Source organism: Penicillium arizonense (assembly GCF_001773325.1).
Source record: "Penicillium arizonense strain CBS 141311 chromosome Unknown PENARI_contig020, whole genome shotgun sequence".
Classification (NCBI taxonomy): domain Eukaryota; kingdom Fungi; phylum Ascomycota; class Eurotiomycetes; order Eurotiales; family Aspergillaceae; genus Penicillium; species Penicillium arizonense.
In genome coordinates, this window is record NW_019173297.1 from 494,938 (window position 1) to 518,677 (window position 23,740).

General features: G+C 49.8%; 12 protein-coding genes across 12 annotated transcripts; 6 read left to right on the plus strand and 6 right to left on the minus strand.

Moving 5' to 3' along the window:
* Positions 1 to 110: 110 nt before the first annotated feature.
* Positions 111 to 1,371, plus strand: PENARI_c020G04466 (actin-related protein 2/3 complex subunit 2; the record flags this gene model as incomplete). The annotated part of the gene is made up of 6 exons (XM_022634989.1): positions 111 to 172; positions 256 to 784; positions 843 to 984; positions 1,037 to 1,137; positions 1,193 to 1,241; positions 1,292 to 1,371. The coding sequence occupies 6 exons, from the start codon at positions 111 to 113 to the stop codon at positions 1,369 to 1,371; spliced, it is 963 nt and encodes a 320-aa protein (XP_022485111.1).
* An 859-nt stretch (positions 1,372 to 2,230) lies between these two features.
* Positions 2,231 to 5,045, plus strand: PENARI_c020G11752 (uncharacterized protein; the record flags this gene model as incomplete). The annotated part of the gene is made up of 3 exons (XM_022635119.1): positions 2,231 to 3,616; positions 3,691 to 3,912; positions 3,999 to 5,045. 3 exons carry the CDS (start codon positions 2,231 to 2,233, stop codon positions 5,043 to 5,045), a joined length of 2,655 nt encoding a protein of 884 aa, XP_022485150.1.
* A 679-nt stretch (positions 5,046 to 5,724) lies between these two features.
* Positions 5,725 to 6,715, minus strand: PENARI_c020G01626 (uncharacterized protein; the record flags this gene model as incomplete). The annotated part of the gene is made up of 3 exons (XM_022634946.1): positions 5,725 to 5,988; positions 6,333 to 6,579; positions 6,633 to 6,715. The coding sequence occupies 3 exons, from the start codon at positions 6,713 to 6,715 to the stop codon at positions 5,725 to 5,727; spliced, it is 594 nt and encodes a 197-aa protein (XP_022485096.1).
* A 1,608-nt stretch (positions 6,716 to 8,323) lies between these two features.
* On the plus strand, positions 8,324 to 9,562 carry PENARI_c020G08130 (PP2C family serine/threonine-protein phosphatase; the record flags this gene model as incomplete). The annotated part of the gene is made up of 3 exons (XM_022635054.1): positions 8,324 to 8,739; positions 8,787 to 9,448; positions 9,507 to 9,562. 3 exons carry the CDS (start codon positions 8,324 to 8,326, stop codon positions 9,560 to 9,562), a joined length of 1,134 nt encoding a protein of 377 aa, XP_022485166.1.
* Positions 9,563 to 10,445: 883 nt separating this feature from the next.
* Positions 10,446 to 11,562, plus strand: PENARI_c020G04517 (rRNA-binding ribosome biosynthesis protein UTP23; the record flags this gene model as incomplete). Its single annotated transcript, XM_022634991.1, has 3 exons — positions 10,446 to 10,533; positions 10,591 to 10,680; positions 10,742 to 11,562. 3 exons carry the CDS (start codon positions 10,446 to 10,448, stop codon positions 11,560 to 11,562), a joined length of 999 nt encoding a protein of 332 aa, XP_022485067.1.
* Positions 11,563 to 11,953: 391 nt separating this feature from the next.
* Positions 11,954 to 12,329, minus strand: PENARI_c020G07259 (COX assembly mitochondrial protein; the record flags this gene model as incomplete). The annotated part of the gene is made up of 2 exons (XM_022635038.1): positions 11,954 to 12,222; positions 12,296 to 12,329. The coding sequence occupies 2 exons, from the start codon at positions 12,327 to 12,329 to the stop codon at positions 11,954 to 11,956; spliced, it is 303 nt and encodes a 100-aa protein (XP_022485122.1).
* Positions 12,330 to 12,578: 249 nt separating this feature from the next.
* On the plus strand, positions 12,579 to 14,240 carry PENARI_c020G09904 (rRNA-processing protein PWP1; the record flags this gene model as incomplete). Its single annotated transcript, XM_022635081.1, has 2 exons — positions 12,579 to 12,826; positions 12,881 to 14,240. 2 exons carry the CDS (start codon positions 12,579 to 12,581, stop codon positions 14,238 to 14,240), a joined length of 1,608 nt encoding a protein of 535 aa, XP_022485018.1.
* Positions 14,241 to 15,301: 1,061 nt separating this feature from the next.
* PENARI_c020G00267 (type I glyceraldehyde-3-phosphate dehydrogenase) lies at positions 15,302 to 16,605 on the minus strand (the record flags this gene model as incomplete). The annotated part of the gene is made up of 5 exons (XM_022634919.1): positions 15,302 to 15,397; positions 15,451 to 15,658; positions 15,719 to 15,833; positions 15,889 to 16,458; positions 16,518 to 16,605. The coding sequence occupies 5 exons, from the start codon at positions 16,603 to 16,605 to the stop codon at positions 15,302 to 15,304; spliced, it is 1,077 nt and encodes a 358-aa protein (XP_022485114.1).
* Positions 16,606 to 17,655: 1,050 nt separating this feature from the next.
* PENARI_c020G12128 (uncharacterized protein) lies at positions 17,656 to 18,109 on the minus strand (the record flags this gene model as incomplete). The annotated part of the gene is made up of 2 exons (XM_022635123.1): positions 17,656 to 17,660; positions 17,710 to 18,109. 2 exons carry the CDS (start codon positions 18,107 to 18,109, stop codon positions 17,656 to 17,658), a joined length of 405 nt encoding a protein of 134 aa, XP_022485206.1.
* A 688-nt stretch (positions 18,110 to 18,797) lies between these two features.
* PENARI_c020G10328 (putative tartrate dehydrogenase) lies at positions 18,798 to 20,005 on the minus strand (the record flags this gene model as incomplete). Its single annotated transcript, XM_022635093.1, has 3 exons — positions 18,798 to 19,148; positions 19,205 to 19,695; positions 19,747 to 20,005. 3 exons carry the CDS (start codon positions 20,003 to 20,005, stop codon positions 18,798 to 18,800), a joined length of 1,101 nt encoding a protein of 366 aa, XP_022485152.1.
* A 466-nt stretch (positions 20,006 to 20,471) lies between these two features.
* On the plus strand, positions 20,472 to 21,409 carry PENARI_c020G06345 (uncharacterized protein; the record flags this gene model as incomplete). The annotated part of the gene is made up of 2 exons (XM_022635018.1): positions 20,472 to 20,749; positions 20,821 to 21,409. The coding sequence occupies 2 exons, from the start codon at positions 20,472 to 20,474 to the stop codon at positions 21,407 to 21,409; spliced, it is 867 nt and encodes a 288-aa protein (XP_022485232.1).
* A 62-nt stretch (positions 21,410 to 21,471) lies between these two features.
* Positions 21,472 to 23,592, minus strand: PENARI_c020G03591 (CeGAL family transcription factor; the record flags this gene model as incomplete). Its single annotated transcript, XM_022634977.1, has 1 exon — positions 21,472 to 23,592. One exon carries the CDS (start codon positions 23,590 to 23,592, stop codon positions 21,472 to 21,474), a length of 2,121 nt encoding a protein of 706 aa, XP_022485097.1.
* Positions 23,593 to 23,740: the final 148 nt, after the last annotated feature.

Genomic DNA, 23,740 nt, shown 5'->3' on the forward strand with positions numbered 1-23,740 from the left:
AATACGGGCGGCGACAGCGACCGCTCCGGCTCCCCCACCGCCCATGACGATCACGGAACCTCGACAACAGCCACTCTAACACTACACTCTAAGCCATTGTCCTGCCCGTCATGCTTCTCTTAGATTATCAGAACGTTTTGATCCAGTCCCTTCTGACGGAGCGGTTCTCTGAGTACGAATTGCCCTCCCCCCGCACCTCTCCCGCGCATTGTATACACATCGCACCCAGGCATCCAGCTAACAAGCTTACCCCAGCGCACCCCCCGTTTCCATTGACCAAGTGGTCTCCGACTTTGATGGAGTGACATTCCACCTCAGCACGCCCGAGTCCAAGACAAAGATCCTCATCTCGATCCACGTGAAATGCTTCAAGGAGCTGGTTCAATACGGAGCCCAGGAGGTTCTGGCCAGAGAATATGGTCCCTACATCGTTTCCCCCGAGCCGGGTTATGATTTCTCAGTACAAATCGATCTTGAGAACCTCCCCGCGGAGGAGGAAGCTCGGAATGACCTGATCATGAAGCTTGCCCTCCTGAAGCGGAACGCAATGGCTGCTCCGTTCGAGAGAGCCTTCGACGAATTCAATAAGCTTGCCGAGGAGGCTTCCCAATACACATCAGAGTCAGCACCAGCGGGTATTCAGGAGGGTGGTGAGGTCATGGCGATCCACTACCGCGAGGAGGAGGCCATCTACATCAAGGCCAACTTCGACCGAGTTACTGTAATCTTCAGCACTGTGTTCCGGGAAGAGACGGACCGAATCTTCGGAAAGGTGTTCCTTCAGGTGCGTTGACTGCTTACTTCTCTGTCAATCCACAGCGACATGTACTAACAGTTTCTAGGAATTCGTCGATGCCCGGCGACGTGTCGTGACGCTACAGAACGCCCCTCAGGTTCTCTTCCGCAATGACCCCCCTCTGGAGCTGGCCGGTGTACCTGGTATTAAGGGCGCCGGCGAAGGCGAAGTCAGCTATGTTACCTTTGGTGAGGTGCCATCCGTGATGTACTCCCGAGTCCCTGCTAACAAAGCCTGCAGTCTTGTTCCCTCGTCACTTGACCCCCCAGCGTCGCTATGAGAACATCTCCCACATCCAGACTTTCCGTGATTACTTCCACTATCACATCAAAGCCTCCAAGGTAAAGTGCCCACGGGCTCCTTCCTAAACACTGGCTGACTAATCACGAACCTCAGGCCTACATCCACACCCGTATGAGGAAGCGGACAGCAGACTTCCTGCAAGGTATATCTCACCGCTCACATATATACTTGATAAATGCTAACGTTCATCAGTTCTTAACCGAGCCAGACCTGAGAATGAGGACCGGGAACGTAAGACGGCCAGTGGTCGTACTTTCCGAGTGCAGGCTTAGACCTGTGACGGTGTTGATATTCGCTTGAGAGGTACCTTTCTGTATAAGCCAATCTGATCATTCCACACTACCCTACTTGTTGAACTTAACTCTTGTATAAGGTAGATTCCATGTGCCTGGTCCTTGTCGTGAGAGTAGAACCTCGCTGTTGTCCTTGGCTTTGCCCGACGCAGACAAACATGAACCACAGGACATGGAAATGCAGGCAAAGCTTGTGCCTTTACTATAATGTAGCACAAAGGCCATAGGGATATGCCTTGCTCTTTTGACTAGCTATCATCCTGCTCCAAGGTATCCAGTATGACCCGAACTCGTTGGACTTGTGCATAGCAGGAAGTCTCAATAGAAAATGTCATCCAAGGCACTCGGAAAAGGACAGCAAGGAAGGATCCATACCTAGCAAGCTATTTCACGTACGATGATACAAAGAGTTATCTAGCATATTGAGCTCTCTGTCGCCTGACACTTGCGATTTCTTTGAAGTACAAGAGTCCGTTCAAGTGGGAACAATCAGGCCGGGGAAAAACTGGGGGAAGAAGTAGAACAACTGTTTAACCCAACTTAGATAGTGTACACAATGATATCCATGCATGTTGTATATAGAATATAATGTCCCCACTGCCTGCCGTCTGCCTGTCCTCTACCTGTCACCTAGCCTGTCACCTAAACTGTGAAGTGCCAGGACTGTGACCAAAGGGAAGGAGCTGCCTACGCGCCATTCGCCGATTAGTTGGACCCGGACAGCCAGGATAGTACTTTCCTTCTATGAGTCGTAGACCTCAGAGTAAACATAGTCAATAATGTTTGCTTCTACGCTTCTATCCTTCTCTCTATCTCTGTTCTACACTTTGTTTACGTGATGGTTCCAGACGGAAAATGGGAGACGGCTCTCTCCAAGCTGGGTCTGAAACCCAAGCGCAAGATCTCGGATCCCATTCCTCAGGGCGATGTATTTAGCGTGAATGCATCACAGCTGTGTGTTATGAGCAAGCACTCTCGCGGTCTGCACGTGGTCCCTCATTATAGATCCCCAGCCAGCTCGACCTCAGACAACATGAATCCTCATACGCCCACCAGCTCGAGTTCCCTTTCGGGGTCCTACATTGACCACATGCCCGTGACCCCTTCCCCCTCCACCACCTTTGACTCCATCTCTGGATCCAGTTTGAACCCCGTTGCAATGGCGTCTCACATTGCCCAGTCTCGTCTCGCTACTCTTTTCTCAGACTCTGAAGATCGTATCGCTACTCATAAGAAATTGTCCAAGGACTGCCTGGATGCCCATCTCCAGGCCAGCATGACTATGATGGATGATGTTGTCGTCAAAGTCACGCCGAAGAACATCGTGAGTTCCAAGCTGACCCTTGAACATATCAGGGATGGGTTTTTCCAATATGCAGACTCGCTCGGGGACGAAGCTAAATTTCTGGAGCTGGAGACCACTGACTATTCCAAGCCACTGCCCGACAATGGGCCCATCACTTATCCAGCCAAGGCATTTGGCCTCCCGAAGAAGCGCCCTGGTGGTATGTTCATGGACGAGCAGGTCGAGTTGCTGCCGCCTCCATGGGGAAAGTCTGCGACCCCCAAGCCCTCTGTGCCTCAGCCAGACACCCCGCAGTACCACCCGAAGCAACAAACTGATGATCCCTACGCGGGCCTTGAGCCCAAGGTCATGAAGCAACAGACCGGCGGTTATTTCAACAATGACCCCAATGCCCTGCCTCGGAAGATACCTGACTACTCTGTTCGAACCAACTACTCCAGCTCTAGTAAGGAGCCAATGGCTCTGAAGCAGCAAGGGAGTGAGAACTTCATGAAGGAGCCAGCTGCCTCGCTGCAGCAGACAGCCAGTTACTCTCTTCCAACAAACGAATCGAACCTTAACAACGAGAAAAGGACCTTGAAGCAGCAGCCGAGCAGCTACTTCATGGATGAGCCGCAGCCCTCGCAGCAGGAGATCAGCCACTATTCCAGCTCAAGCACATACTCTGTTAGAGAACCAGATGCTCTGGATCAGCAGTTGAGCGATTGCTCTCTGCCAGCCGACGATTCCAAGGAACTTCCGACTGGCCCAACCAGCTCAACTCCTCTGGCCAAGTCCGCCATTGGCTCGAAGAAAGACCCATTTGAGGATTTCGACCCGGAGTTTATCAAAGCTTTGAACCTCTCTACTATTCTTCCAGCCAACAGAAGACTGCCATCGCATGGTGGGCCTCTAAACCCCACTGCTGACGACTTCGCGGTAAGTGAATAAAGCACAAGGATTGACTATCTCTCTTGCTCTCGAGCTTAACGCTAATGTCTTCTCTCTTCTAGCCTTCACTTCAGGGGTCCGGCCCCCATACCTACACCGTCAGCAGCGATGAATGGGTCATGATTCAGTCGACCCCTTCGCCTCTATCTCCCACAAAGGTTGTTACTCATGGAATAGACAATGTCGATGAAATGATTCATCGAGGAGTTGTTATGCGCATCTTTACCAAGCTTTACACCACGGCAAAGCTCATGCAAATGATTCTTCTGAGCTACGGCATTGAGGTATTTTTTGAGACCGTCCTCCTTCCCTGTGCCCTTCCCTCCCTCTCGCCTAGTCCCAATAACTAACAAATTTCTACCCATCTTAGGTCGATGACTCGCCAAATGGCTTGATGTTCTGGATCAGACGCAGTGAGGAACATGTGAGATGCCATGATATTGCCGTGTTGATTGAAATCGTTGAACACCTCTACTACGTGCTCTATGCAAGAGTCGTCATTGAACTCGCCAACATTGAACTCTGTTCTTCTGTCGAGGACGAAAACTCCCAGAGACGAGCCCATAGCCGAACCTTCCTCCTTCCATCGGCCGACCATCTTTACCGCATCGTACTTGCGTTCAAGGACGTGATGGACTCACGGGACATCTGCGCAATGCTTCAGAAAGACGTCGTCGAGCAATACCAGAGACAATACATAAATTTCGCGACTGAAATAAGTAATAAGAAAGGAGAGGCGCTCTATGATCGGTTCGGATATCGACGTTACGTGTTAAACATTGTCAGCAACCCAGAGGGTTCATATTGCATGAAGTGGAAGTCGCTTATCCCATTCTTTGATACCATCGCTCCAGGTGTCATCGTGCTATTGTCCGACAAGTATCGAACTCTGGACCCGGTCATTGTGCTCCCTGACGATATTCCCTACGACGAACTTCCTTTCATCAACCCAATCCAGCTGGGACCGGTCACCTGTGAAGAGGAAACCGTCAAGGATAACCGTCTGGCATCATTGGCAAAACTGAATCAGATTAGCATTGGAGAGCAACGTCTCCAGGATCCCTCGTACCGACCTTACTGGCTGGCAAAGGGGCAGAAGTGCATCTGCCCATCTACCTGTCGCTGTTCCGATGAATGTACCTGTGATGCCGCTCGTTGCTGCCCTTGTTCTGAGCGACATGTGCGACTCATGACAACCATGCGCCGTCACGACTACAGTGGAGCTGGCTTCATTACTCGAGTCAACACTGCTGCACGCATGCACTTTTATGGGTTGAGCTTCCTGAAGCACAACGTTACGGGAAAGGTCATCATGGATGAACTGCAGACTGCGTTTGATATGATCGAAATGCTGATCTGCAAGGAACGTCATGAGCCGGTCCCCCGAGCAGTCTTGCGAGCCGCATCCCGCGACTAAAGCTTGATCGCTTCGACCACCACGCTCGTATCATGATTTACGATTTACGATACGCGAAATGCAACTTTACGAGAGCTTTATGAGGGAAATGGAGAAACGGAAATATCGTCCATAAACGAAAGAGGTAAAAAGACAAAAAAAAAGGGGGACCCTCCTGGATTACGAGGGTAGTTCATAGGACAGACAAGTGGACAAATGCAAAGGGGTCATGTTATGAAAGGGCTTACGCCTGGTTTCCAACCTAGGCACAAGTATCCTAACCAGCTTCAATTAAATTGAAACAGTTTAACCCCATACCCTCGGTGCACTGTAAAATCTTTCCACACTTAGTTTACATGACTCTACGTCATCGATCAACGGTTACCGGCGCATTGTGATGTGTATTCAAAAATACATAGCAAGTTCCGCAGTGTCAACTGCCACGCTCAATCATGGTGCTTCTATATTTGTCTATTTCGATGGGTTGCACGACATTCGACATGGAAATTAGGGCTGCGGCTGTGAATTGCCGAATACAGTTTAGCGTGGAATATCACCGCGAGGGGACAACATTATTGCTTGGTCTTGCAAATAGTATTTAACTTCTAGGCTAGTACATTCCACGTATACTAGGACTAGGTTCTGCGCTGTATGAACTTCATAATTGTCTGGATTTCTAACATACACTAATATGCCACCTTCAGTGCCCGTGAACAGACGCCTGGGACCATTTGCCGCGTACTCGAATACCAGGCCCGTAGACATATAACACAAATGGGATTGGAATGAGAGCAGTTGCCACAAACCCAAGCAAGCTCGGTCCCCAGGGAACTCCCATGCAATGATACAAGATAGTAGCAAAAAGTGGAAACGTGCCACTGAAAATACAGCGCAGGAAGATATTGACGGCAACTGCACTTGCAGAGAACCAGGTGAAAGTGTCAACCAGATAATTAAGGGCCGACTAAAAGATGGCAAAAAATCCCAGTCTCGTTGAAGCCGCTCCAGTAATTGGAGAGAGCCGGAATATCTCCTTAGGACTTGTCTTGCCGAGTATAAACATGCCAGCAGCAAAAAAAGATCGAGCCGAGCATCATAGGTGGGAGACATGCCTTGGGTACAGCTTTTTTGGCATTTGCTTGGAACTGTTTGATATAGAATTTTGGATTTAGGAGATTGATAGTAGCTCCTAAGATCATGCCGGCTAGGATACCGAGGAACGGCAGGTTTCCTACGAGAGCGTTCCAGCCTTAAATTTCTTGAAATTCCACTGGGAATGAAGCAACGCTGAGATATTGAATTCCATACACGGAGTGCGTAGAGTGCGACGAAGAAGCAAATGGGTGTTACCAAGAGACGGAATAGCCGAAATAAGTATTTATCTGTCATGTCCTTAAACCTGTAATCGGTCTCTTTATGGTGGGCGTGTAGAGCCCTGTTTCCGGTTGTAATCCGTAGTCGGCGAGCCTTGTGAACCAGCAGGGCTGGAGGATACGTCTCGTCGAGGAATATAACATCCAATGCTAGCATCAGTACCTGGAGAATACCAGTGAATCTTGAAAGAGTTAGCAAAGCCCCGTAAAAAGGACCTTTGGCCTACTTACATACTCCGTCCATCTCCACCCAAGATAGCTATCAACAATAGTACCACCTACAATTGGACCTAAGACCGAACCACCAACCAGGGCCATCGCGTAGGCCACAATTGCGACGCACATTGCTGAGGGGACCAGATGTCGGCTAAACTGAAGGCTATTGAAGTTCCATTGGCAATCGTGGCTGCAGAGACGGATGGGATGTTCCCGGCTACAAGGGGTATGAAACAGAGGCAATTTTGAAAGGGCTAAATGTTCCATATCAGATCAATCTGTATAGTGGCCTGAAGCACGGTTCGAATTGATCCAGCAATTCCGGATGTGGAATTGGGCATAAGGCTTTCCTTCCAACCGCCCTACGTTCGATTTTCTTAGCATCATGATATGCCACATTTTCTCTTAAAATAGCCTTATAGCTGACATATAATAAGCAATATGAAGTATTTCAACGATCATTTGATTAGGTATTTGAACGCATGTTTGAAGGACTATTTGAAGGACCATTTAGACGGGTATCTTAATATACCTTGAATCGAGTAATGCACATCCTTTAATAATCGAGTACAGTATAATTTGTTAGGTTCTAATTCACATACTAGTTATTACTATCCACACAATATGCTTCCCACTCTGATTCGCACTATCACACTCTCGAGCGATTATCTTGCCGTGATCATAACACCCTCCACATAACATCAAACCTCTCCTGTGGTTCAATTTCCATCTCGCCTTGAAGAGTCTATCGAGTATGTCCTCAGTAGAAACGAGATGATTAGACCTAATCCTAGACAGTCTCCTATCTGAAGTCACGCTCATTGGTATATGGCTGTGTTGTCTGAATCCGTCAGTGAAGATTGAGTTGATCCCAGAGCAATTAAGTCTCTGCGAATGCTCCTGGGATGGTTAGAATGGCATCAAAGCAGTTGCACCGTCACTTAACGGTTGGATGCAAACCTAGGAATGGCCAAATACAGGAAACAACTATGTGGAACTGTATTGAAGTACCAAACATTCTCTTTTCACTTGTCAGGAGGTGTTTGCGAGCCATCTAATACCAACGTATGCGATATAAAGACACGTAATATATCTCTATCTGTGTATTCATTCAAACTCGTATAAGCCCTATGCTGGGTTAGATGCTCCGTATCCTCACAATAACTCGATTGGATGATCCAAACACGGATATCCTAAAGACTCTACTGCTCTCTAGCATATCGATGGCCTCTGCTATACGAAAATGCTCGCAATATATATTTTAGAGCAAAACTCAGCAGGACAATGGTAATAATCAGGGCTAGATGTTCTCATATAACGTTACGAGAAATACCACGTACGTATATCTAGACCTTGAAGAGTGACCCACATATGGAGACTATTGCTAGGTGTCGATCGTCAGAACTTTAGGAACTAGAATATGGGGTATATTTCTGATAGTAAATATAGTAATTTATTTAGTTATTTACTATAATTCCTATGATTAGTATTTGTTTTGATAGTATAGCAGATACGCGGTAGGAATGTCACGGCAAACCCCGATGATCAGAGATACTCCGTAGTGCAAGGAACAGTCGGCGGCGCAGACCAGTGAAATCTTGAGATACCTCGATCGGCCCCGGTGAGAGTGAGCACAAGCCCTTAGTCAGAACACCTGCAATTTTCGATTTCTCCCTCTTCATGACTTAACATATTCCTCTTCGCCGAGTCATGGTGACCAAGGCATCACCTTGGACGTCTATCAGCAAGTGGATCGCGAACATAAGCAACCCTCGGCATCCGAGCACGGCACGGCCATACCACGCGGCAGTGTGGCCCTCCTACGGCGTCACCACCCCGGTTCCTCAGCCGCAGGTCCGAAAATCGCCCTTTAGATTCGAGACCGGCTATGCCCTGTGTGCGAAGCGACCCCCACGGCCATTTCCCCCGCCGTTTCTGTCTCCACCGTCCACATCTTTCTCCGATCCCTTGACCACTCAACTGAGCCAGGATAAGAGATTATCCGTCAAGGGCGAGCTAGTCCGTGGCTTGAACAATGGAGACGATGCGATCCTTGTCTCGGAGAACTTCCTAGGCGTTGACGATGGCGTCGGCGCTTGGGCCACGAGGCCTCATGGCCATGCTGCGTGAGTGATCCCCTTCGTTTGTTGGATGAGCGCTAACTTTCTTCCAGCCTCTGGTCTAGACTCCTGTTACATTTCTGGTCCCTCGAGGTCGAGCGCAACGTCGATAACAGCTCCAGCTGCCTCGATCCGGTCGGATACCTGCAGTCTGCATACGAGGAGACTGTTCGCGCGACAACATCACCTACACAATGGCAAGGAACGACCACCTCAGCAACCGCTATTCTACACTGGACGAATGAAATGGATGGCACACAGAATCCACTACTGTACGTGACGAACCTGGGCGACTGCAAGATCCTCGTGATCCGACCAAGCGAGGAGAAAGTCCTCTTCCGAACCGCCGAGCAATGGCACTGGTTCGACTGTCCCATGCAGCTTGGAACCAACAGCGTTGATACACCGAGGAAAGATGCGGTTCTGTCGAAGGTTGCGCTACAAGAAAACGATATCGTCCTGGCCCTGTCCGACGGTGTCATGGATAACCTTTGGGAACACGAGGTCCTGAAAATCATCATCGACAGCATCGAGAAATGGAACCAGGGGCATGCTGTGCCCAAGGAGGTGGCTCGGAATCCTGGGTTGTCAAATGATTGCAATGTCTTCGTGGCTCGGGAGTTGCTCAATGCTGCTCTGGCCATTGCCCGGGATCCTTTCGCAGAAAGCCCGTTTATGGAGAAGGCCGTGGATGAGGGGCTGGCTATTGAAGGAGGTATGATCTAAACTCTGCTTCGCCGACATGTTTAGTCTCCTTTACTGACTCCAAACAGGCAAAATGGACGACATCTCCGTTGTGGTTGCATCCTGCAAGAAGCGAGTCGGATGAGATGCAGCCAGCGCTATCCAGGCACCTTTGTATATTACATCGCATCAGTCGGGCCCAAGTGATTATACCACACTCAATCGTGAGATCCGATCGATATCGAACTTCGAATATCCCGGATACTGGGTCTGGCCCCGATGCCATATCATCACGTCCCCGCCAGAGACATCTCCAGACAGCGCAATTTTCCGCGACCGCTTCCTAAAAAGAGGGCTGACGCACGTGCTGCAGTCATGATCGTCCCTCACTGAAGAGCTGGAGTTTTCAATCGCTAGTCTCTTCAGCGCCATGCCCTCGCCAAGATTGAGGCCCATCCAACCCCGATCGCCAGTTGATCTTGTCCATGGCCTGGCACCCAGAGAACCTCCACCCAGAAAAGAGAGCTGTACAGCGATGCCCACGAACACAGTGAAGGTGTGTCAGTCGAGCCGCCATCTGCTGGCGTACCGTTCACTCTGCTACTATCTGGTGAAACGGAAGTCCCATTCCCATGCACACTCGGGCATTTTACCATAGGCAAGAGCTGGCTCTCCTGTCCACTTGATGGTCATCATTTAGATCTGCCTTGGTCAATGTAGGCCTTAGTCTCTATTAGAACAAGAATAATACTTATGTCTTAATGTCTCTATAGTTATGTATCCACCCCATAATGTATTGCCCCCCCCAAGGCTCAAGTAAATAAACCATGAACATGAATGATAGGAAGTACATGGTACATCAATTTGGCGGCAATTTCCCCACTCAAACTAAGTACTGGATACTTTCTCAGCACAGACCACAACACCGCCTCGGTCGCCGCCCGGCAAAATGAAAAAAAGTTTCGGTCGACGCAGCAGCTCATGCTCGACACATCAAATCACCGATATCTTGACCTTCAACATTCACAATGAGGGCCAAACGTTCCAAGAAGTATCGCAAGCTTATGCACCAATATGAGCTCGCTTTCGGGTTCCGAGAGGCTTACCAGGTGCTGGGTATGCCGCTTTCAATGCTCTTCTCCCGATGTACAGTACTGACTTGCGCTTGAACAGTGGATTCGAACTTCCTCCGCGCCACAGACTCCTTCAAGATGGAGCTGATTCCCGCACTTGAGCGAACAGTCCAAGGCAAAGTCAAGCCTCGTTAGTTTCACCCAAACTCAAACCCAATCTCCAAAGAAGCATACCAACTAACATCTCACAGTATTGACAAAGTGCTCACTCGCCGCTATCATGGCCGCGCAACCCATCAACCCGAAAACAGAAAAGCCCTACAGACCTTTGTTCCTCCCACCACCCACAGAACTCCCACTCCGCCACTGCTCTCACAACGCGGACCACACTCCAATCGACGAGATCGAATGCCTCCTCTCCCTGCTGTCACCTAACGCAGACTCAAAGAAGAACAAGGAGCACTACATCCTCGCAACCGCGGACCCAATCTTGAAGAAGAGAAACGCCAACGACGAGCAGCGGAAATACAAGCGCGAAGACGAGCGCAAAGAAGAAGAGGCCTTGCGCCGTTCTCGAGCTTTGCGTTCCCAAGCCCGCGCCATCCCCGGTGTGCCTATCATCTATGTGAAGCGCTCGGTCATGGTCCTCGAGCCTATGAGCAACCCCTCCGAGATGGTCCGTGATGGCGTGGAGCGAGGAAAGTTCCGCGCTGGTTTGGATGCTGATCCTATGCTCGGCAAGCGCAAGCGTGATGGAGAGGGTGAGGGCGAAGAGTCGGCAGAACCTAAGAAGAAGCGTGGTCCTAAGGTCAAGGGGCCGAACCCGCTTAGTATGAAGAAGCCAAAGAAGAGAAGTGATGCGCCTGGCCCGACACCGAAGAAGGAGAAGGCCAATGCGGATGCTGGCGATGTCTCTAAGGATGTGGATGCTATTGAGCAGCCGGGTGGTGATGAGTCTGCCGCTGCTAAGCCGAAGCGGAAGCGCCGTCACAATAAGAGTGGTCCTTGGCAAGAAGATCAGCTCCCTGATGAGCCAAATGAAGTGCCTGCCTCCATGGAGGTTGATGCTTGATTAGATCTTTACGGCCCAGACTCATGATGCTGGCTATCATTATGCATTTCATCTTTCTTTCATCCCAGGGCACGGCGTTCATCATGGATGGGTTATATCTAAAAGTCCAGCGGGTGTAGACTAGCTATGTACATCCAATATCATTTACCACTACATTGAGACCTCAGCATCCCCAATGCTTGTCATTCCATAGTCCAGTGAAACAAGTAACATAGTAGATCAAACGTTTGGTTATATGTACAGTTACATTTCCGGATATTGTACAAAGTATCCCTCCGGATATAATGAGAAGAGAGAAAAAGCCACGAACTGGATGCTCTCACAGAACGGCCATAAAAGCAAACCAAAACTCCGGTTCCAAGCATGATGCCATATAGTCACCCAAGCGCATTTATTGCTTCGCGCCAGCATTTGTGGTATTGGCGGCGGCAGCAGCGGCATTCGACGTACCCTGCTCAAGCTCTCTCTCCTTTGCCCAGATCTCTTCGACACGCTTGCGGTTGTCGCGAGCCTGGTCTCGGTTGCGCTTTGCGCGCTCGTAGCGCTCCCCGGAAAGACATTTGTTCACGTCGCGCTTGATATCGTTACAGCTTCCGATAGCTTTGTGGATGAATCCCTTGGCGTGGCATTCGTCGAGGGCAGTCATAATCTCCTCGCAGTCTGCGGTTTATCAATTAGTACATGCATTTCGGAATGAGACTTGACAATCTCTCGGGGCGTAGGTTCAACGTACTGACGTTATACGGAGTGTGCAAGTGAGAATGCATGATTGCGAAGGGTGTATGTTAATCAACGCAGGAAACAACAAATCTCGAGAAGCAATGAAGCAATGAAGCAATGTCAGAGAGCAATCGTACGATCAATCACCGACAAGCAAACGGCGTCTGCAAAATGCCCGGGCGGTAAGAAGATCGGTCTGGTTCTGCCGGGCGGACACTCTACACCGATAAAAAAATATCGGCGATAAAAAAAAGTTGAGATTGGAGGTGATCGGTTTTTCACTCAACGCTTTCATTATGTCTTCTATGATCACAACTACGGCGTGGGTGCGACGAGGTGTCGCTGCCCAGTTCCCTATCAAATATGAGATTGACGAGGCGGAAATGAACCGGATATCCAAGCTTGCGCGCATGCAGCTTGAGGATGCGAAGGAGGGTCTGAGCGCTGCTCAGGATGAGGCTATGGATGAGGATGGAAAGGATGGTGCTGCCGAAGCTACGGGTGATGATAGCGAAAAGAAGACCAAGGAGGGCGCCGATCCCAAGTGAGTCGTTCGAGTTTGAACCTCGAAACTTGACACGTGCTGATCGGTTTATAGTGAGGATGATGTTCTCAAGGAATTCGACATGGACCACTATGACAGCGATGAGAAGGATGAGGATGGAGAGAAAATCACCATGTTCGGCAATGTCCAATCGCTGGCCTACCACCAGCCCAACGAGGCCGACCCTTACCTCGTGATGCCCGAGGACGAGGATGACGAGGAACGCGAGGAACTGCAGATCATGCCCGTCGACAACCTTCTCTTGGCTGGAAAGGTGGAGGATGAAGTTGCGCATCTGGAAGTCTACGTCTACGAAGACCGCGCTGACAACCTCTACGTGCACCACGATATCATGCTTCCCGGCATCCCGCTCTGCCTGGAGTGGCTCGACATCCCCGTCGGCAAGAACCCCGACAACCGCACACAAGGAAACTTCGTCGCTGTCGGAACGATGGAGCCCGACATTGAGATCTGGGACCTGGACGTCGTGGACTGCATGTACCCCAACGCCATCCTCGGCCAGGGTGGCCAGGACGCCGAAAAGGCCAAGAAGAAGCAGAAGAAGAAGGTCAAGGCCAACGACGAGTACCACATCGACTCCGTCCTGGCGCTGGCCGCCAACCGGGCCCACCGCAACCTACTCGCCTCCGCCTCGGCCGACAAGACCGTCAAGCTCTGGGATCTCAACACCACAACCTGCGCCAAGTCCTACTCCCACCACAAGGACAAGGTCTGCTCCCTAGACTGGCACCCAACCGAGTCCACCATCCTCCTCAGCGGCAGCTACGACCGCACAGTAGTGGCAGCAGACATGCGCGCGCCAGATGCGCAAGCCCGCTGGGGCGTCGACGCCGACGTCGAGGGCGTCCGCTGGGACCCGCACGACCCTAACTTCTTCTACGTAACCACCGATGCCGGCATGGTCTACCGCTACGACATGCGCAACGTGCCCACCAGCCCAGCCGAGTCCAAGCCCGTCTGGTCCCTGCAAGCGCACGACTCCTCCGTCTCCTCCTTCGACATCAACCGCAACATCCCAGGCTTCCTAGTCACCGGCTCAACAGACAAGACTGTCAAGCTCTGGAACATCGAGAACGACCGCCCCAACATGGTCGTCTCGCGCAAGCTGGACGTCGGCAAGGTTTTCTCCACTGCCTTCGCGCCGGACCAGGAAGTCGGTTTCCGTATTGCTGTTGCTGGTAGCCAGGGTAACGTGCAGGTGTGGGATGCTTCGACTAACGGCGCTGTGCGTCGCGCGTTTGTGTCTCGTATGCCTGAGTTTGCTAATGAGGTTGAGGAGCGCATGGTTGGTATCACTGCTGATGATGAGGAGTCTGATGATGAGGGCGAGGAGAATGCTGATGAGGATGCCCCTCGTGGTGGTGATGGCTGGGAGTCGATGGATGAAGACTAGATGGACACTGATACCCGTGGATCATTCTGTTGTTTGTGTCAAAAAATAGATTTGTTAGGTTTTGCATGTTAATGACCACTTTTGTTATGAAGTATAACTACGAGAACAATGTCAATAGTCAGTGTGTTCAAATGTATCCTGTGAAGAACTCTGAATACAATTACAATGTGTTGATATTCCCGTACTTCCAAGGGTGTAGGACTGACATCCAGTAATCCATTCCATTCCAATGTCATCCTACCGGGGCATCCCATCCGTGCAGGGTAATTAAGTCCCACTCAATGTCCTCCCAAAAAACTACCCAGAAGAAGCCTTAGCATCTCTCGACTCCGTGGCCTTGCGCCGAGCACCTCGTAGAGCCTTGTGCATCAATCGCCACAGGTTTGGCGCAGATGATAGTACATTATTGCCTCTGACATGAGTTGGGGAGTACCGAGAATGACATCAGCCTCGACTGAGATGAGAGTCATTGAGTGATCATGAAAACAGCTGGATGGTAACATAAGGAGTGGAGGATGAAGAAGAGGCAAGAGATGTAAGGGAAAAGAAAATAAGTTAAGTGGGTAATTATAGATTTGACCAACTTATATAGACTCATATTCACATACTCCGTCGACTACAGATGAAATCGGGGAAGGAGATATAGGAAGAAAATTGATGAATTATGTACTGAGAAGCATGAGCTTTATCGCCCATGGACCAAGGACTGAGCAAACAACAAACAAGGCCTGAAACTCAAGGCAAGATATTGCCTGCCAAAGACTCCCTCGAATCCTCGTTCAAAGGCTTACTTAGAAACTACCTTTGGTATAATGCAATTGCGTCGTAGCCCGTTGCGATTGGCAGACCTATGAGATATGCGTGTTAGTGAAATTTGGAAATCGTGAGTCGGTCACAAGTGGCTATCTCATTCTTTTATTTGGTTTCATACCCTGTTATAGCGAAAAATTGCCTTGAAAAGTATGTATTTGCTTCAGCTTGTCATTATTATTCTAAAAGAACACGCAACTTCTATGTTCATGTCAATCCCGAGAACGCCATTCCTTATGCTAGACGGTGACTCAAAGAGCCTCCTGGGCATGGACATGAGTCGTCAAATCCAACAATCGGTTCGAGTATCCCCATTCGTTGTCATACCAAGCCATGATCTTGAAGAACTGCAACAGAGTCAGTAAAGAACGATATCTAGCACGCATTGGCAAGAGCTTACCTGAGGGTTCAACTCCATGCATGAAGGAGCATCGATAATAGCACTGTAGGGACTGCCATTGTAGTCGCTGCTGACAAGCTCGTCATCCGCAACCTTGAGAACGCCGGCCATATCCATCTTGGAAGCTCGTCGGAAGGCAGAGATAACCTCGGCCAGCGAGGTTGGCTTCTCGGTACTGATTGTCAAGTCGATCATTGAGACGTTGGGGCTGGAATTTGTCACGTTAGATAAATTTCTTAGGTCTAGATTCATGCGGAGAATATCTCACGTTGGGACACGGATGGAGACACCAGTCACCTTGCCCTTCAGCCCGGGGAGAACAGCAGCGACGGCCTTGGCTGCACCGGTTGTTGTGGGAATAATGTTGTTGAAGACACCGCGGCCTGGTATATAATATTAGCCTAATGCTTTTCCATTAAGGAATCCTGAATCCCCTACCCAGTCGTTTGTTCTTCTTGCTATAACCATCCAGAACCTGCTGCGACCTCGTAGCAGCATGGATAGTAGTCAAGAATCCCTGTGTAATACCAAAGGAGCTATCAAGCACCTTCAGAACAGGAGTAACGCAGTTGGTAGTGCAGCTAGCATTCGAAACAACGCGGCAGTCCTCGGTAGGAGTATAAGAGTCCTCGTTAACACCGTAGACAAAAGTAGGCGAGTCCGAGCTAGGAGCGGAGATGAGAACACGCTTCGCCTGGCCGTGGGTGATGTGATCGAGGGCGAGATCGCGCTTGGTGAATTTGCCTGTGCATTCGAGGACGTAGTCGACTCCCAGGGCAGCCCAGTTGAGTTTCTTCAGGTCACGTTCGGATGTGAGGGCGATATGCTTGCCATTGATTGTGATAAGGTTGTCGGAGAGCGTGTGGATGGGGGTCTTTTCATCTAGGTCACCCATCGACGAGTCGTAGCGGACTAGGTAGATGAGGTCTTCGACGGTGACGCATGTGTGGTTGATTGCGACAACTTGGATGTCGGAGCGGACTAGGGCTGCGCGGAGGACGTTGCGGCCTGTATACTTGGTTAGTATGGGGCGCTTTAGGGTTTGACATAGTTAATAGTTCACTGACCGATACGACCGAAGCCGTTGATTCCAACCTTGCAGGTTGAAGTTGCCTGCACATGGCTATGGGAAGCGTCGTCGATTGAAGGAGCCATATGGTAGGGTTACAAAGGTATATAGTGAAATAGAAGAACCAAAAATGGGTGGATGCTTTGTTCTGCTTGATAGAAGCTTAAACTATTTCTCCCAAAGCAAGCCCTGAATCGAGGACCAATATCTATAAGTATAGTTCCAGCCTCAACCGACTCCATTGAATCCCCCACTGTGTCAACCCGGAGCCACCCGTCTCACGGATAATGAATCGGCTTCCAATGTGTCCCGCCTACTTGATAGCGAGGTATTTGATCCATTTCCTTGACACTCAGCCACCTAGAACGAACCGTGTCTCCGGCGACCCTGCCGTCATCGGATACCAGAGCCATGTTGCCAGGAGACAGCCAATAAAAATGAGGCTTTCCGCCGAAAATCCCACGTCCACGATCCGAGGGTAGCGGAGATGGCCAAGTCCGTGACGCAAGGGCCTAAGAACAGGTTTGCCGTGTTTTTGTTGGGGCTTTGACTCTGGGGTAAAGTACCGATAGACGGAGGAATGTCGTTCAATTGCTATTCGCGGTCGGGGTTGACTATATTTGCACGAAAAGAGATTCAGCCAATTATGACTGTCCATTGTCCTTTTTTCCAAGCTATCATTATAACGCCGAAGATGTGGAGATCCATGCTGGGCAATTGCTGTTTTCTGATTTGCGGGTGAGGCCGGCATTCTCGTCCTCCGCATCGGCATTCCGATGGGCGTTGGAGATACGCTTCCGATTGCGCCGAACTATGACCAACCGATATTTTGTATTGGTTTACTGCAACGAGTTTTCCGATTTTTCGCGGATTCATCACTCTGAGCCGAGAAAAGCGGGAAAATAGGCGTGGGGATGGGATCCGGTCATTTACTTCGGTAGTGGGCTTCAAACTATCTTTGGTTCTTCCCGAGGGACATACTCCGGTTGTTTTACGTAGATCGCTCTGACGAAGGCCGGGAGAAACATGCCGGCAAACAGGTGTCTATGACTATAATTCCCTAACATAGTATCTAACCAGCAAACATTTCCTCGGCATAGATTCAAACCCTCAGGCGCTAATACGAAATACCACAACTATTCTGAGGTACCCTCAGACATTTTCTTTCATCTCCACCGAGCAAGAGTCACCCTTTCCCTTGTTTCGAGCAATCAACCCTGCTGGGCTAATCTCACCCTGGGGCAAATGACGCGCCATTTCCAAGTTCCGGTTCATGGTCTCAGGGTAGAAGAAGTATACCTGTACAGGAATGCATGCCGACAGAACTGCATACATGATGTAGTACTGGTATCCGATCGTGTCTAGAGCCACAGGGGTTATCATAACCACGACGAAATTCCACAGCCAGTGGTTGGCGGTAGGGATTGCTGCCATAGCGACTCGCAGGCGTACTGGAGCGACCTCGGTGCAGTATAAGAAGTTTCCACCGAGGAAGCCGATTGGATAGAAGAGATTGAACAGGAAGATGAAGAAGGCCGACGCGATGGATTCGTGCTTATTGTCGGAGCCAAAACTAGTTGTCACGGCCATTGCTGCCATGCACATTGACATACGTGCTCCGATGACCATGAATACGGCCCGCCGTCCGAGACGGTCGATTGAGAAGAAGGCAATAAAGCAACATAGAAACTCCCATGTTAAGGCGCAGGCCGCGAGGATCTTCGATAGATCGGAACCTAGGTTCAGATTCTCTTGGAAGATTGTAGACGCATACACGGAAATGAGATTTCCACCGCACTTCTGTTGGAAAATTTGGACGACGCAGAGACAAATCGATACAGTAGGCGCTCATCATCGGTCTTAGAGAAAATCTCACGAAGCTCTCCTTTAGATTGCGCAGTGAGTTCGAACGATAGCTTAATGCCGGAGATCTCTGAATTGATTGCCTCATCATCGGGGTGGAAATCCTTGAGCGCAGCAAGGTTGATTTACACAATTCTGAATGCATATATTTGTGGGTGCTTTGCATTGTGCCGGAAGTCAAGACAAAATATTGATATGAATGAAATGGTTCAAATATAGTATCGGAATTATGAGTCTTAACGTTGTGGCTGAACGATCAAAATATATAGCGGTACCTTCAGGCTAATAATGAGCCTATTTTGGGATACCGAGCACTCAGCAAGATCTTTTGACCTCAAATGAGTTCAATTTCGTTCCAGTTTAATTTGTACAGATTCATTGCTCATTCCAATTCAAATCCCGGCCCATGATACGCTTACTTGCTGCCTGCAAGCTTCTGGATCTCAGCAACCACAGCATCAGTGACCTGCTTGGTAGTAGCATTGCCACCCAAATCGCGAGTGAGAACCCCCTGCTCGCAGACATTCTCAACGCAGTCCAAGAGCTTCTTGGAAGCGTCCTCCTCGCCGAGCCAGGCAAGCATCTCAGCCGCAGTCCAGAAGGTAGCCACAGGGTTAGAGATACCCATGCCAGTGATATCAAAAGCAGAACCGTGAATAGGCTCGAACATACTGGGATACTCCCGAGTAGGGTCGAGGTTCGAGGTGGGGGCAATACCAATGGAACCAGCCAGAGAGGCAGCAAGGTCGGACAGAATATCAGCGTGCTAAACGATTGTTAGCCTAGCCTACGGCTTGATTAACAATCCTGTTCACCACTTACCAGGTTGGTAGCCACAATAGTATCCAGACTCTCGGGCTTCAGAACCATGCGAGTGGTCATGGCATCAACAAGCATCTTGTCGACAGTAACGTCGGGGAAGTCAACAGCAACAGCCTTGGCGACCTCATCCCAGAGAACCATTCCGTTGCGCTGGGCATTGCTTTTAGTGACAACAGTCAAAAGCTTGCGAGGACGCTTCTGGGCAGTCTCAAAGGCAAAGCGCATAATTCTCTCCACACCGTGGCGGGAGAAGATCGAGACCTCAGTCGCGACCTCCCAAGGCTTGCCAGCGTGGGAGCGACCACCCTGACCGGCGTACTCTCCCTCACTGTTCTCGCGGATGATCACCCAGTCAAGGTCATTAGGACCGCACTTCCGCAGAGGAGACTCAGTGCCACGGAACACGCGGGTTGGACGCACATTGGCATACTGTTGGAAAGGCTGGCAGATGGCCAGACGGAGACCCCACAGAGAAATATGATCGGGGACGTCTGTTGGTACGTTAGATCTACATCTTCAATGCGATCGCAATATCTACTTACCAGGAGCGCCGACAGCGCCGAAGAAAATTGCGTCGTGCTTCTTGAGCTCTTCAAGCCCACCGTCGGGTACGTATTTGCCGGTCTTCTTGTAAGTTTCCGAGCTCCAGTCGTAATTCTTGAAGTCCAACTTGAAGGTCTTGAGAGTATCAGTCAAGGCATTGAGGGCGGTGATTCCAGCATCGATGACCTCTGGTCCAATTCCGTCGGCAGGAATGGATGCGATGCTGTAGGTCTTTTGGCCGGCAACTGAGGGAGACATGGTGACTTTTTTGATGTTCTTGTCCGGGCTTGGGTGCTGACAGGAATAGATGAAGTCAGCGCGTCCAGCGGATCTTAAAGGATTTTGATTCTTAGCCCAAAGAATTGAGTCTCCACATCAAATTTGGTCAGAACCTATCGCATGACCCCTTAGAGCTCATCCAACTTGATCGCGGGGTGCGGAGATTGACTTGTCCGGCTGTGTTGTGTCGGGGTTCCACCCCTTGGTGGATACATCGGAGAAAGACATGTCCGGCAAACCCTAACTCTGACCAGTATACACTCGGTCGGGAGGTGCCTTTTCAATTACGTGGAAAGCGTTGAAGAAAGACTAGGGGGTTGAACTGAGATGTGTGAATATACTAGGTACAAGAAAGCGAGTGCATGCAGGGATGAATCTACCCCACTCCAGCACTCAGCACAGTCAAGAATCCAAGTTAGAGTCGAGTAACAACACGTCTATCACAATGCCGACGTCCAAACATGGAATCGAGGCTACTATGGACTATCTTGTACCGTATATTGATCGCCATTTTGAAGCCCAGTCCAGCAATACAACCAAACGGCCATTCATTTTCGGGCTGACAGGCCTTCAAGGAAGCGGCAAATCAACATGGACCGACGCATTTGTGAAACGACTGAACGACAAGCACAATTACCACACCATAAACCTGTCACTCGATGATCTGTACCTCGACCACGATGACCTCGTCAATCTTCGCCTGCCAATCCACACAACAAACTTGTCCACACTCGCGGCCAACCTGGAACCCACGACATGGAACTTGCACGCTCTTTCTTTGAGAATCTGAACAGTGGCTCCGAAGTCCTCATTCCGTCATTTGACAAGAGCAAGTTCAATGGAGAAGGCGGAAGAGCACCAAAAGAGACGTGGCAACGCGTTCCAGCAGGAACACAGATTGATGTTGTTATATTTGAAGGGTGGTGTGTTGGGTTCAAGCCGCTGGATGAGGCTGCTATCCGACAGAAGTGGGAGGAAGGATTACGACAAGAAGCAATTGCCGGGTATCCGACCAAAACGTTGAAGGAGCATGCACTTCAGCACTTGCTAGGAGTAAATGAGAAGCTGCGTCAATACTGTGATCAATTTATGGGACCACAGCATTTGGACTTTGTTTTCCATTTAGATACATTGAGTTTGGTCAATGTGTATGAATGGAGAATGCAGCAGGAACACGCTCTTCTTGAGCGGACGGGCGAAAGTATGACGGATGAAGAAGTTGTTCGGTTTGTGAGAGGGTATATGCCGGCGTACGAGCTGTATCTGGATCAGATGTGGGATCAATTGCAACAAGGATTCTTCGATGAGAAAAGCAAGGGCCGGGTGCGAGTCTTTTTGGATCTGGATAGAGATATACAAGACTTTCTTGTGTACGTTTCGTAAATTGAAGAATATCCAATGAATTTAACTTAATTTACATGGTTTTCTCATCAAAGTATTCAAAATTAAAGGAAATTGTTATGGATCATCCAGGGGCCATCGGCAACACTCCATAAATCGTTCATGGACATGGATGGTGTCAATGGTAACGAATCTTGGCCTGCAAAACTCGGGTTGAAGACACCATAGTTGTCGGCTGTGCTGCCGAATATCAGTTCAGCTGACGACTGCCCGTTGAAGTTGTTTCCAGTGGGGTCCAGCACCTCACCCAAGTTGCCCATGTTGTCCGAGGGTGAAAAAATAGCCGAATCGTAATTTTCTGCGGGGCCAAGGCCCGCAGTCGAGCGAACAGAAGAATCGAAAGTTTGGATTCCCATAGAATCTGGACGTTCTTGATATGCTGCTGTCCGTAGATTCTGAGGACGGACTGGTGTGAGGTTTGTATCGCCTACCTCGTGAGTTCTGTCCTGAATTGGTGACAATTGGGACATTCTTCTGTCTAGGGAATTTGAGGTTGTAGCGGGCCTTTCCGGTCCGTTTGATGTTGGAGTAATCTTGAATTGTGCACCGTCGGATGTCTGTGTCAAGGCAGACTCCATGCCCTTGATCGCCTCGATACAGGTTTCAGGCCAGCTGCTACCGCGTAATGATAGGTTTTCCAAAATTGTGATCCCCATTCTAGCGTATTTGATAGCGGTAGGTGCGGCGAATTCTTCTTCCGATGCTGCATACATCAGAATCAGACATGCCATCCAAGTTGACCACGTAAAACATGGCCAGGAGAGCGGAGCTTCCGACGGAGAGGATACATGTTTTTTCAAAGCTGCAAGTATAGATCGCGATGATCCAATGCAAGTCTGCAATGCATTTTGATATTCGGCGCTGGGGCTTTCGGCGGCTAAAAGAGGCCGGTTTAGTGAGATAATAGCTTCGTGTCGTAGGATCATCAAAAGCAACCGGTGATAGGGCAGCAAGAGTACCTCATATTCGATGCCTGTATTTGCAGGCTCCACGAACGGGTTTGCATCATCGTAGACTTCGTTCCACCATTTCGAAAGTTCTCCAGAAACGTGGGCTGCCTCAACCTGACTGGCATGACTGTGCAGAATAGACTTGTTGCGAAGTTCCACAATCAGGCCTCTGACCCGTGCAAATTTTGCGAGATGACGCAGTAATCGCAGTCGCGGGTTATCCAAATTTCTCGGAACAGTAGAAGAATGCCGCTCAGTTCCCGGGTAGCAGACATCGATATCATCGTCCCGAATGCTGAGGGGGATTCCAAGAGCTTGGGAAAGATATCTCTCAAGCGAGTAGACCGACCAGAATAACCGACATCTGATGTCTACCTCTTCACTGCTAAAGCACGAAAATCGCGCTGGGCAGCGATGCAACCCAAGATGGAATGCAGTTCGAGTGATGACTCCCCCGACACGCGAAGCGGCGTTCAGGCGGAGAAGCGAAGTGAGAGCAAGCTGTGCAGTGAACGCGGCTTGCAGCAATGGAATTGTGGTAGGCTCTTCAAGCAGGCTTTGTACTTCATGCATTACATGAGGAATGGTGCGAAAGACCAAGACTGAAGGAATGGGACCCAGCTTGCATTCTGATGCTGTTGTTTGCCGATTATCACCGAGGGAGATTGACACAATAGATCGGAGAATCATCATATCCAACCGGCTAACCGAATCCACCCCTTTCTGGCTCGCTGTCTCCATAAGTTTCAAGACTGTCGGGGCATGGAGACACGGGAAAATCGGATGCCAATTCTCAAAATAGCTGCGCGTCCACTTGACAAGGTCATTGAAATCGAATGAAGCATTAGGCGCAAAATTTAGTTCTTCTCGAGTCCACAAATCATCGGAGTTGTGAACATTTCCCGCATTTCGCCGTAGACGGTCGTCTTCGCCTGGGACCGAGGTACGGTCACGGGCTCGTGTCTGGTCCAAGTCCGCTGAACGGCGCGCGAAAGCATTATAAACGTTCCTAATGAAGTGTATTCCACTAGAACTTCCAAGGAATGTAGCAGAACCATCGTTTTGGGACTCTCTCATGAACCCGATTTCACGAGGCGATGGGCCTGAAGTACCCGCAGCGGAAGTGCGCTTGCGTCTCTTAGCTGCACGAGATGGGTATGGCCATTCTGTTTCATTTTCTTCGAATCGAGTGCTTGCAGATGAAGGTGAAGCCATATTTCTTTATCACATTTTCCGAAGTTGAGGTATTTACCATGTCAAGTTTCCCAGCACCCGTTTATCCTGGGGATGGCCGGTGGGTTTTAGTCAGGCGTTACGTCAGCCCCCAAAATGGCATCTATAAACTCGCCTCGCTTCAACAAAT